We start from the raw sequence: 11,834 nt of genomic DNA on the forward strand, positions 1-11,834 counted from the left end.
ACAATTTACATATATAATATAGGGGAGGGATCCGGTGAGAATAGGTTCATATGTGAGAATTCATACTTATATGAGAACTGAGTAAAAATTTAGAACATGTGAGTAAAAATTTAGAACATGCGAGTTAAAATTTAGAACATGTGACTCAAATTAAAATTTAGAACATATGAGTAATAATTTAGAACATTTGTGTGAATAATATGTTTAGAACATCTGATTTAAGAATTAGAACAAGTGATTAAACTTTTATAGAATTTGCTTTATGAAATTTTAAACATATGAGTAAAATTTAGAACATCTGATTTAAGATTATGAACATGTGAATAAAAATTTAAAACAAACTGATATATAATATAGAAAGTGTGAGTAAAGAATTTAGAACATACGAGTTAAAAAATAGAACATACGCTTTAAAATCTGGAACATATAATCAAAAATCTTATAACACACGTTTTAAAATTTAGAACGTATAAGTTAAAATTTTTGGACAAGTTATTTAAAATATATGACATCAATCAAATCATACTTAACTAATTTATGGTTTAGAACATGTGAGTACTAAATTAGAACATCTGATTTAATATAGAACATCAGATATAAAATTTAGAACATAAAGAGTGTTCTCACATAAGAAAAATTCTCACAAGAGCCTTCCCCTATATATATATATATATATATATATATATATATATATATATATATATATATATATATATATATATATATATATATATATATATATCAATGAAAATGCATTTTCCCAAGAAAATAAACTCAATCAAAACTTTAAATTCATCTTCCTAAAAAAAATATAATCAGCTATATGAAGTACTCCATAAAACAATAGCATAACTGTAGACACCCAAATGTGTCTCCCGAAAACCAAACCCAGTGATGAATACCTTTCATGTCATTTGATTATCGAACAAAGCGAAAGTGTGAAAAGTCTAGTGATGAGGATGTTTTTATTATAATATCTCTTCTTTCTGTTTTTGAAAATATTTATTTTCTTATCTTATTTATGAAAAACGTGCATTCCATTTTAGTTTGGTCCATAATAAGGGTCCAATAATAGTGCAGTTGGATGGGGCTTGAAAAGACCTTTCCAACGATATATTATAACCCCAATTCCGATGAGTAATGAGGAAGTTATGGCCAAAATACTAAACTGGGTCCGATTTGGTTTTTATATGCGGCCCAATGATCTAGGGGAGGGCCTATTATTAATTATCATTCCTAAAGCTATTAGGATTGATTATAGTCTTCTAGAATACTATAGAAGGTTCTCTTAAATCCTAATGGAGTTAGGATTGATAATTTTGTTTCAAAGAGTTTGAAATTGAATAAAACTACTCCTTTTAAGAATCCTTGTTTTGTACGAAGTGGAATATATTCAATTTTTATTTTCGTGCCTCATAATATTTATCCAAATTTTATATGGTTGGATAGATCTTGAAATTATCTTTCCAATGATATATTATAATATTAAATCCGAGCTATAACGAAAAAGATATGAATTAGATATGAAACTCTATCCAAATATGACACCCTTCCACAATTTCGTCCATATATTTTTATCTACAAAAGATTTTAATATGATTTTAATTGGGTTGGAAATTATACTTCAAGAACTTTCCAACGACATATTATATGCCTTATTTGGACTTCGGGATCAAAATATATGATAAAAACAAAAACGCGTGAAACTGATTATTAGCGCCTGACACTAAGCATTAGCGTCAGGCGCCATGCGCTAAGGCTTGGCGCCTGGCGCTAATGACCAGCGTTTGGCGCTAATCGAGTTTTATTCTCGTTGAAACTCTGATTCGTTTTTTATCCATCCGACTGATTTTCTCTATAAATAGCCTCTTAAAATTCTGTTTTCAATCATCAATTCTCATCAATCCTTCTCATCTTATTCTTCTCATCAACTCTCATCAAGAATCTCTTGATTATTCTCTTTCTCTTTCTAAGCCAACCCTTTTGCAAACACAATTCCTCATACATTAGCACTAGACACACCTAGCCAAGTTCGAAGTTGCCTTCGCCCTAGACGTGAAAGGTTTTAATTTCTGACGGTTTGGTCCCTAATCTTTATTTCAATTATTTAATTTAATTGTTTGTTTTATTATTTTCCTTGAAGTTACTAACGTGTGTGTTTGTTATTAGAAAGAGGTACGAGGCATCCAAGTAAGTGCTTTAATTGATTTATTGATTTTATGATATAAAAATCATACTTAGATTGTTATTTTGATTCCTAGTATCATGTTAGGATGTTTTCTTTAGTATGATATTTAGGGTGATTTGCTTATATCAATTATGATTTCTATGATGCTTTTTATTTTCTTTCCTAATATTCATGTTAGTATCATGTTAGAGCTATATATTTGATCTTTATTGTTTAGTGACATGCTAGGGTTTGTTATTAATCTTGTTAGTATCAAGCCTAGGATCTTGCTATTATTATTATGCTTTAGCATGATTATGTTAATTATGATTTATTTTATTATTTTAATTATGATTATAATTGTTATAATTTATGATGATTATTTTAATTATGATTATTATGATTATTATTATTATGATTATTATTATTATTATTATTATTATTATTATTATTATTATTATTATTATTATTATTATTATTATGATTATTATTATGATTATAATTTTATTATAATTATTATTATATTGCTTGTTATATATATTGTTATTGCTTGATCACACCTTTTATGCATGTTTAAAGGGAATTTGTACTTGTAATCACGCTTAATAAGATAATTAATAATCTTGTTTAGGGTTAATTTGATTATAATTTAAGTGATTGCCAATAATAGTTTTATTTGTGCATTAATATTCAACCAACATAGATAAAACAGGTTTAGGGTAATCCTATTGATTGCATGTTAGTCAGAAAGCGCACATGAATACGATCAGAATAAAGTAGAGGCCTATTATTAGGGCAGGGTCAATCTCTTTTAGGTTGAATTTGTACCTTCATCCCTGAACCCTTATTTGGTTCTAGCCCTTATGGAGTTGACGATCTCTTGGATCGTTAAGGGGTGTAACCTTCACCTCGTGAACGGTTTACAAGTTCCTAAAACTTGTTGGCGACTCTTTTGCTCTAGTTTCCTTCCCTTTGGACGCCACCGTACATTAATGTATAATCACAGTGGGGTTCAAGCTAGGGATAATGCTTGAAATATTCCCTACAATAACATTCGATCTGTGGTTTTTCGGCATTTGCTCATGTTTCTTCCCCAATTCAAGGGAGTATTACTTCTGCCAAAAATCTAAATTTTTTTTTCTTCTCTTGCATAATCGTACATTTTCAGTTATACATTTTTTTTTTTGGGGTTTCTTTTGCATAATCTCAATTCAATGAAACCCACATGCAGTTGGGATAAAAAGTGATTGATTTGGCAAAAAGTTTTACATACAACCGGTGTGCAGTAAAATACTGAACAACGGCTTTTCGCACGTGTGAACAGTATTTTTTTTATTTTTTATTTTTTCCTTTTTCCAAAATAACGAACATCTTCTTCAGCAAGCAGCAATGGAGGAGAGAGAAAACTCCAATTTTCCAGATTCAAAGCTCCTTCACCAAGCAACCATGGAGGAGAGAGAAATCTACAATTTTCGATCAACAATGCCGGAAACCTCCAAATCTTCCAATTACGAAAACCTAATGCGCGAATTTCTGCAATTACAAAGAGAAAATCGACCACCATTAACGCAACATCCAGAGAAAACATGGAGTTTCGACCTCAATCAAACATTCAGAGAAGGTGAAGCAGAGAATTTCGTTGATGATCTCGATGAGTTTAATGATGATAACATTCAAAACTCAAAAGTTCCAGAAATTAAAATACAAGGTAATAATCTAAACAAATACTAACCTATTGTTTGTTTTTGCTTAAAATTTTGATTTAATTTTCAATAATTAATGCAGATATTGAAAATCAAGGTGTTTCAAATACATTAGAAGATGAAGATCAAGTTATTCCGAACACACTAGATGAAGAAGGACAACCAGTAGATGAAGATGAAGATCAAGTTATTCCGAACACACTAGATGAAGAAGGAAAACCAGTAGATGAAGACGAAGGTAAAATTCTATAAATGTGACATATATTATGGCAAAAGTTACATATATTATGGCAAAAGTTACATTGACTATATGTTTATTTATAAAAGCACTTATGCATGTCTCTTAGTACAAAAGTTACTAATATCATTACAAATGTTACCTTTATTAATACAGAAGTTACTTGTATTATATACTCCTGTACTAAATAACTTATTCTTTATGCATATGCTTAAGTGAATAACCTATATATATAACCCTATGCTCCCATGTTCTCATGCCTCTAGGTACTTTCTTGTGATTTTGTTCATGTTGTAATTGTGATTTTGGTTACAATTGTTACAAGAAAATGCTAAATACCTCTTATTCTACTAATGCACAGATACAAATCCAAAACCAACAGATACCACTGGTTTAGATATGGAAGGATCATTAGTTGGAGTGGAAAGAGACACTTATCAAGAAATTTATGACTTGTACAGTCTACATGCTTCTACAGTGGGATTTTCAATAAGAAAGCATACAACAAGGTATCGCTTACACACACGTATAGTCACAGAAATACTATGTGTGTTCTGCGGAAGGAAAAAGACATACTGCTGCAAAGAAGACAAATATGGTTCTAATGGTTGATGAAGATAACAAGGATTTAAAACAAAGAAAACCACGATAAGTGTCCATTACAAGAACTAACTGCAAGGCAAGCCTAAGAGCAAAAATGAATGATGATGGAAAATTTAAGGTGGTGTCACATGTGTTACAGCATAATCATGAACTAACTAGAAAGCAGTGGCATTATTTGCATCGATCTGAGAGAGAAGTAACAATAGAAAAGGCAAAAGCAATTAAAACAATGAAATCTGCTGGACTTTCAACAATGGACACATATAATTACATGTGTACAGAAGCTAATGGAGAAGAAAACTTGGGGCATAGTGTTGTAGATCACCTCAATTTCTGCTCAAGACTAAGAATGGAACAAATAGAGGCTGGAGATTCTCATACATTAGTGAATATTCTGATTGAAGAACAAAAAGAAGATCCTAACTTCTATTTTAGAGTGAAATTCGACAAAGAAGGTAGAATTTCCAACATTTTTTGGAGAGATGCAATGATGTTAGAGGATTACAAAATATACGGAGATGTTCTTGTATTTGATACAACATACAGAACAAATCGGTATAACCTTATATGTGCTCCTTTTGTTGGAATAGATAACCATTGGAAAAATTGTATGTTTGCATGTGCATTCATAGGCAATGAAAAAATAGAGTCATTTGTGTGGTTGCTTGAAACCTTTAAAAAATCTATGGAGAATAGAATTCCAACCTCCATATTCACTGACCAAGACCAGGCTATGGCTACTGCAATTGAGCAGGTACTTCTTTTTCTATTACAATATCATATTCACTGATTCCAGTCTCATTTTAAGTCATTTTTGTGTTCATAACTTTTATGAATATAAGTATCACTTATGTGAGTATAAATGTTACTTTTGTGAGTAAAAATATCACTGTTGTGAGAATAAGTGTTCAAGTTTAGTGACATATCACATTCTGAATGCAGGTATTGCCAAACACAAGGCATAGGCTATGCATATGGCACTTAGAACAAAATGCAATAACACGATTTGGAGCCCTTAAAAGGGATAATGAGTTCAAAAAAATATTCAACAAATGCTTGAAGGGATGTGTGACAGAAACAGAATTTGAAGAAAGATGGAAAGAAATGATACAAAAATTTGATTTGGTTAATCATGCATGGTACCAAAGGGTGTACAATCTAAAGGAAAAGTGGTGTCCAGCACTTGGTAAAGATTTCTTCTCGGCAGGAATTCTTTCATCACAAAGAAGTGAAAGTACGAACCATGCAGTAGGATTCAGAGCTAATAAATCAACAACACTGACAGAATTCTATGGCATCTTTGTAAGAACCATAAAAAGATGGAGAAGTGATGAGAAGTATAATGAGTTTACCTACAGCAAATCAATAGCCTTTACTTCATTGCCACTATCCGGAATGCTAAAGCATGTTGCTCAGGTACTTCTATATTCCTTTATTACATATATCTAAGAACTGAAAACAAACAATATAAGCAAATATAAAAATGATACATGCAAAGGAACATGACTGGTAGTAAGTTATTTCTCTAATGTACAGGTTTACACATTGTCTATGTTTAGAGACTTTGAAGAGGAATTTGGCTACTCAATGGCGACCACAGTACAAATTCTAGGGAGAACTGAAGAAAACATTATTCTTTATGAAGTATCTCTAGAAGAAAAGCCATGGTCTTCCCAACAGGTAAGTTACATACATGAAAGCCAAACTATATGGTGCACTTGCAAGAATTTCGAAGCTTCTGGTTGGCTATGCTATCACTGCCTCAGAATTTTACATCTACATTCTATTACAAGAATTCCAGAGAAGTACATTAGCAAAAGATGGACAAAGCTTGCAAAGTCTGAAGTATGGAATAGAATGAAAAATAAGGATCCAAAACTCCCATATACACCATGGAGACATACAATGATGAGAAAATATTATAACTTAATCTTAAAGAGTCAAGAAAATGAAAAGGCAAGAGCATTCATGGAGGAAAACTTCAAAAGCTGTATGAAAATGGTGGAAGACTTACTTGCGGCTGAAGCTTTTACAGAGGAGGTTGCTGCAAGTGATGACAATTCTAATGTGGTAGAGAGTGCTCAGAGTAACAATAATACTGCTTCTTCATCAACAAGTACAACCATACCCACTATATTAGACCCTAAGAGAGCTGTAACAAAGGGAAGAAGCAAGAGAGCAAAAGGAGCACTTGAAAAAGGGAAGAAATCAAAGCAAAAAGCATTACCAGATCCAAATTCAGAGTTTGGATCGAAGACACCTACTGTGCGACTTTTTTGAACTTGTAGTGAGTTTGGATGAAACACAATTGCAAACTTTTTTGTAGTGAGTTTGGATGAAACACAATTGCAAACTTTTTTGTATTGAGTTTATTTTTGTTTAATGCTACTATTGACTTTCATACAGAATTTTGAATTGTGATATGGAATTGCTCATGAATTATGAACATTTATATAATATTACACTGATACTTAAAAAAGTAATGCATATACTGGCAAAAGTGATGCATATACTGGCAAAAGTGATGAATTTACTAACAAAAGTGACACTAACACTTACAAAAGTGATGCATTTATAGAAAAGTAACACTAATACTCGCAAAAGTAACAATAGTGCTCACAAAAGTGATGCATCTTCTCACAAAAGTGATACTTTTTACTCACAAAAGTATCGCAAAAGTAACAATAATGCTCACAAAAGTGATGCATCTTCTCACAAAAGTGATACTTTTTACTCACAAAAGTATTGCATACTCACAAAAGAAATATGTCACTCACAAAAGTGATATTTATATTCACAAAAGTGACAATAATAATCACAAAAGTGTCCGTTTTTAAAATGAATAACATGGTAATATATATGATAAACTTCAAATTTTCATTTAAATCAACTATATTTCTGTATGATGATATATGATACACTTATATAATTATAATTAGAAATATAAATAAATAAAAATAAGAACAACAGATTACCAATATTTAATCATATATATATATAAAATAAAATTTGTACAAACATTTTGAAAATATTAACACTAGTTTAAGTGTCGATATTTATCACTAGTTTCAACTTCCAAAAGTAATTAACTAATTACAACTTTCAAAAGTAGTTAACTAATAACAACTTCCAAAATTAGCTAAGATTTAGAAGGAGTGTACTTCCGTGTAGCCTTTGTAGTCCGTTTTGCTTTCGGAGCAGTGTCAACAGCAGGAGGAGCAGTTTCAGATTTCTTCTTTTTCTTCTCCGCTGCTGCAGCCTTCCTCCTGCCTTCAATTTCAGCGACATATGCAAGATCGCTCTTCTTCTCATTAAAATTTTCAACTTCTGCTAAGACTTCAGATCTTGATTCGTTCATGTCAGACAACACGAGTTTTGCACAAATCTTAGCACGTAAAAATTTCCTCCCAGCAGCCTCACAACAAGAAAATAAAAGGCGCATTAATATGTATAAAACATTAGCATAAACATAACAAATGAATTAATTCAGATCAGTTTCAAGATCACTCACTGTTCTAAGTTCATCTACAGAAAACGATGTATCACCAACAAAATGCTCCATATGACACATCATATACACACCACAGTCATTATTATCAACCTTACTCTTCCGCCACACTAAATCAGCAATTTTAAACTTGTAAAAAGGGACTTTTTCACTCTTTGGATGATTTCTTCGTGCAAAAAAATCACCAAATTCAGAACACTGAAAAAAAAAACAGAATATTAAAAACAACAAAAAAATAAGATTAAAATAGACAATAACATACCAGATAAAAAGTCAAATTTTGAAAATATGTAATCATCTCATCACTCCAAATGATATTATCAACATAATGAACCAATTCATTGCCATGATCAATCACAAACAGCACATAATGTTCATCAACAAGAATAGGAAAATAAACCTGAAAAAATAGAACAAAAGTTAGCATAAAGCACAACCATCAAACAGTTAACATATATAAAAAATTAAGATATATACCAAGTCTGCACCAATAACATCACAACCAGAATTTTCATATGTAACCCATTCATCCCAAATTTCGTGTAAATCCGAGACAGCAGAACTAGCAGAACTATCTTCATTCCCCTCTGATACATGCAAAAAAGCAAACTAAAAGGAAAAAATAAATAATTGAAAAGAGTAAGAAAACAAATAACTCAAAACAGAAAGTTGCTTACACTTTGCCTCGCACCAAAAAAGAATCTTTGAGGACCACAAGTATCATAAAAACATGATTCATTTAGATAAATGCAGTAGCAATCAACTACTGACCAACGAACCAAATTAGGATGCACCAAAGACACCATATCCTCTCTTGGAATGAGAAAATGCAATCCATAAGTAACAAGATTCTCACTGCAAGGTCAAACAATATTATTAATATCAAAACAAAAAGAAAAAGAAAAAAAAAGTTTCAAAAAATATGACTATTAAAAAATAACATACTTATTATTAAATAAGTGTTCCACCAGACAATAATCAAGAGCTTCTAAATACAATCGAGGTAATTTTTCACTAAAAGCACGAGAATTACTTTTCATAAATGGCGTAACAAACACTACACTCTGACCACCAATTTCACCACAGTCCAAAGAACACAAACTTTTATTCGTTCTCATGACTGAACCACCTCTGCCACCACCATCTCCACCACAACCATCTCCACCACCATCTCCAACACCTCCACCATCTCCACCATCTCGTAGGGTAGACTTTGATGAAGTACTTGCATCAACTTTAAGTAACTCATCCACCAACTTCATTTTTATAAACTCATCAATTAAGCCATCAATAAGCTTATGATAATGCGGGTTAGACAAAAGTTGTTGTGTTTGAGACAACTCAATAGAATCAGCATCCAAAGAAACAGAATGTTCAACAAAACGACTATGCACCAACCGTTGCAAAGTACTAAAACAATTGGAATTCACAGATGAAAACAGCTCCATGTTCCTTTTCATATAAAGAAACGCCTCATGCAAATCCTACACATTAACAAACAATTATATCAGAACAGAACAAATGTTTTATTAAAGAAAAAAAAAAGAAACATACATCAGTTGCAGCACTTTTGATCTCAGAATCTGTTAATACTCCTTCAGGCAAATCGAAAGTCACACATCTTCTATCATCATCAATAGGAACCGCACCAACTTCACCCTTACTTAAGTTGTTAACATTCAAATCAACACGCTTAGCAGAAACTGGATAAGTCAATTCATTCAAAACCCCCCTGACCAAATCCACCAGCCTTCAACTCCAAGGACACCCTGTTTCTCACTTTTTTATCTGTCCAGTGTTGGATAAGAGGAATAGTGGAGTTCTCTACTACACCTTGGAAATTCAAACGATGAAAATACATAATCTTAAGCAACAAAAAACATCCACTAATACTATCTTTAGCCTCAGAATTTTTGTAACTAACAACAGAATTCATCAACTTTCTCAAAACAAATGAACACCAATCAAGATTTTTAATCTGATCAACATCATCCACAGCATTAACTAACCTAAAATTAACAGTCCTATTAGCGGTAGGAACAAGCATACTACTAAGAGCATGCATAACAAATAACCTCTTAAATTCATCACCTCCATCCACCAACTCCTTGATCCTAGTTTCTAATCTAGCCAAAGGTATCAACTCCTTAACACCAACATCAAAAGAAGCTCTCCATTTATTTTTCAATGCACTATCATCTTGAGATTGACCTTTGTAACTACCCTTCATTTCAGGAACCTCACGACCTTCTACCTTAGGCAAACCAAAAACATCACACACATCATCCTTAGTCACAACAAACTCCTTACCATCAGCTACACAAAACATACAAGTATATCCATTAAAACTCTCAACAAGCCAAGGAAGTATACCTCCAACCATACTCTCCACACGTAAAGACAACAAACCACCAAATCCAACCTCTTCTACATGTTTTTTTTGAGTCGGAGAAAGCCCACTTATAACCTTAACTAATGAAGAAGGTCTACAACGACATGTAATTTTCCTATCAGGCCTGAAAAAACAAAAAAAAGATGCTTACCATTCAAAAATGATAATAACATACTTATATACTGAAATTTTAATTATCATATAAAATTAAACATGAATTATGAACATTTATACAAATTTTTATACTTATTCTCACAAAAGTGACAATCATAATCACAAAAAATGATACTCATGAGAGTCATGACACTCATTAAATGGATATAATATTCAAAAAAGTGATTACTATCAAAATTTTCACAAAATGATACTTGCACTCACAAAAGTGACATTGATACATACAAAAGTGAAAGATATACTCACAAAAGTAACACTTAATATATTGACACAAAAATCACATAAAAACAATCCTATTAATCAAAGTTACCTATACTCTTACAAAAGTCACAATTCCATTCACAAAAGTATAGCAAATATACAATATTCTAAAACATAAAATCTTACTCGTCATCCTCTTTTTCATGCCTCTTCCTTTTATTTCCCTTGGATGTACTTCCTTCACCTTTCAACATCTTTTTTCCTCCTGCATCCATTTTATTTACTGCTTTCTGAGCTCTACTATAACGAAAACCTTTGATAGATCCTACCAATTAATTTAAAAAAAACATCACAACAGAAATTTTGATTAAGATGACAAGAATGGCAGAGAATGGCAGCTTCATTTGGTTAAGATGTAAGATTGTACCAGGCAACACAAAAAGATCAACATATCCACCATGTTTGCCACACTAAAATCAAATGCAGCATTTAATTTATATTAAACTGTAAACGAAAATAGTAGCAAAAAACCTAAAATTCATACACAAAATGCTTTCATCAATTGTACTACTATGAACATGCAATTTTTCATTTGGACATTTTTACAAACACCTAGCAGGCAATTCTCAAAATAAAACTAATCTAAGCAAAAGCAAGTGATTAAAACGCACAACTAAACAAACATAGCACAAATTGTACAAAAAAAAAAAATGCGAAAATGAGAACAAACACTAACCTAGAGCAACATTATCATCACCAAAAACCTTCTTCTTCGCCATTGCAAAAACTACAAAAATCCAAAACAACGAAACCCTAAAAATTAAAACACTTCAAAATTGAATAAAATG

The 11,834-nt window shown here is 31.6% G+C and overlaps 1 protein-coding gene across 1 annotated transcript; it reads left to right on the forward strand.

The window, feature by feature from the left end:
• Window positions 1-4,805: 4,805 nt before the first annotated feature.
• Window positions 4,806-7,496, forward strand: LOC145627719 (protein FAR1-RELATED SEQUENCE 5-like). Its single transcript, XM_081680072.1, has 5 exons — window positions 4,806-5,465; window positions 5,654-6,127; window positions 6,248-6,391; window positions 6,650-6,865; window positions 7,290-7,496. The coding sequence occupies exons 1-5, from the start codon at window positions 4,806-4,808 to the stop codon at window positions 7,494-7,496; spliced, it is 1,701 nt and encodes a 566-aa protein (XP_081536198.1).
• Window positions 7,497-11,834: the final 4,338 nt, after the last annotated feature.

Source organism: Chenopodium album, chromosome 4 (genome assembly GCF_948465745.1).
Source record: "Chenopodium album chromosome 4, dcCheAlbu1.1, whole genome shotgun sequence".
NCBI classification, from domain to species: Eukaryota; Viridiplantae; Streptophyta; class Magnoliopsida; order Caryophyllales; family Amaranthaceae; genus Chenopodium; species Chenopodium album.

What these genes read in the sequence shown, in the direction of transcription:
- LOC145627719 (XM_081680072.1), top strand. Translation starts at nt 4,806, where the DNA reads ATGAATGATGATGGAAAATTTAAGGTGGTGTCACATGTGTTACAGCAT. An exon ending in TGGCTACTGCAATTGAGCAG is followed by an intron (nt 5,466 to 5,653) that starts GTACTTCTTTTT and finishes TTCTGAATGCAG; the next exon opens with GTATTGCCAAACACAAGGCA. An exon ending in TATTAGACCCTAAGAGAGCT is followed by an intron (nt 6,866 to 7,289) that starts GTAACAAAGGGA and finishes ATGCATTTATAG; the next exon opens with AAAAGTAACACTAATACTCG.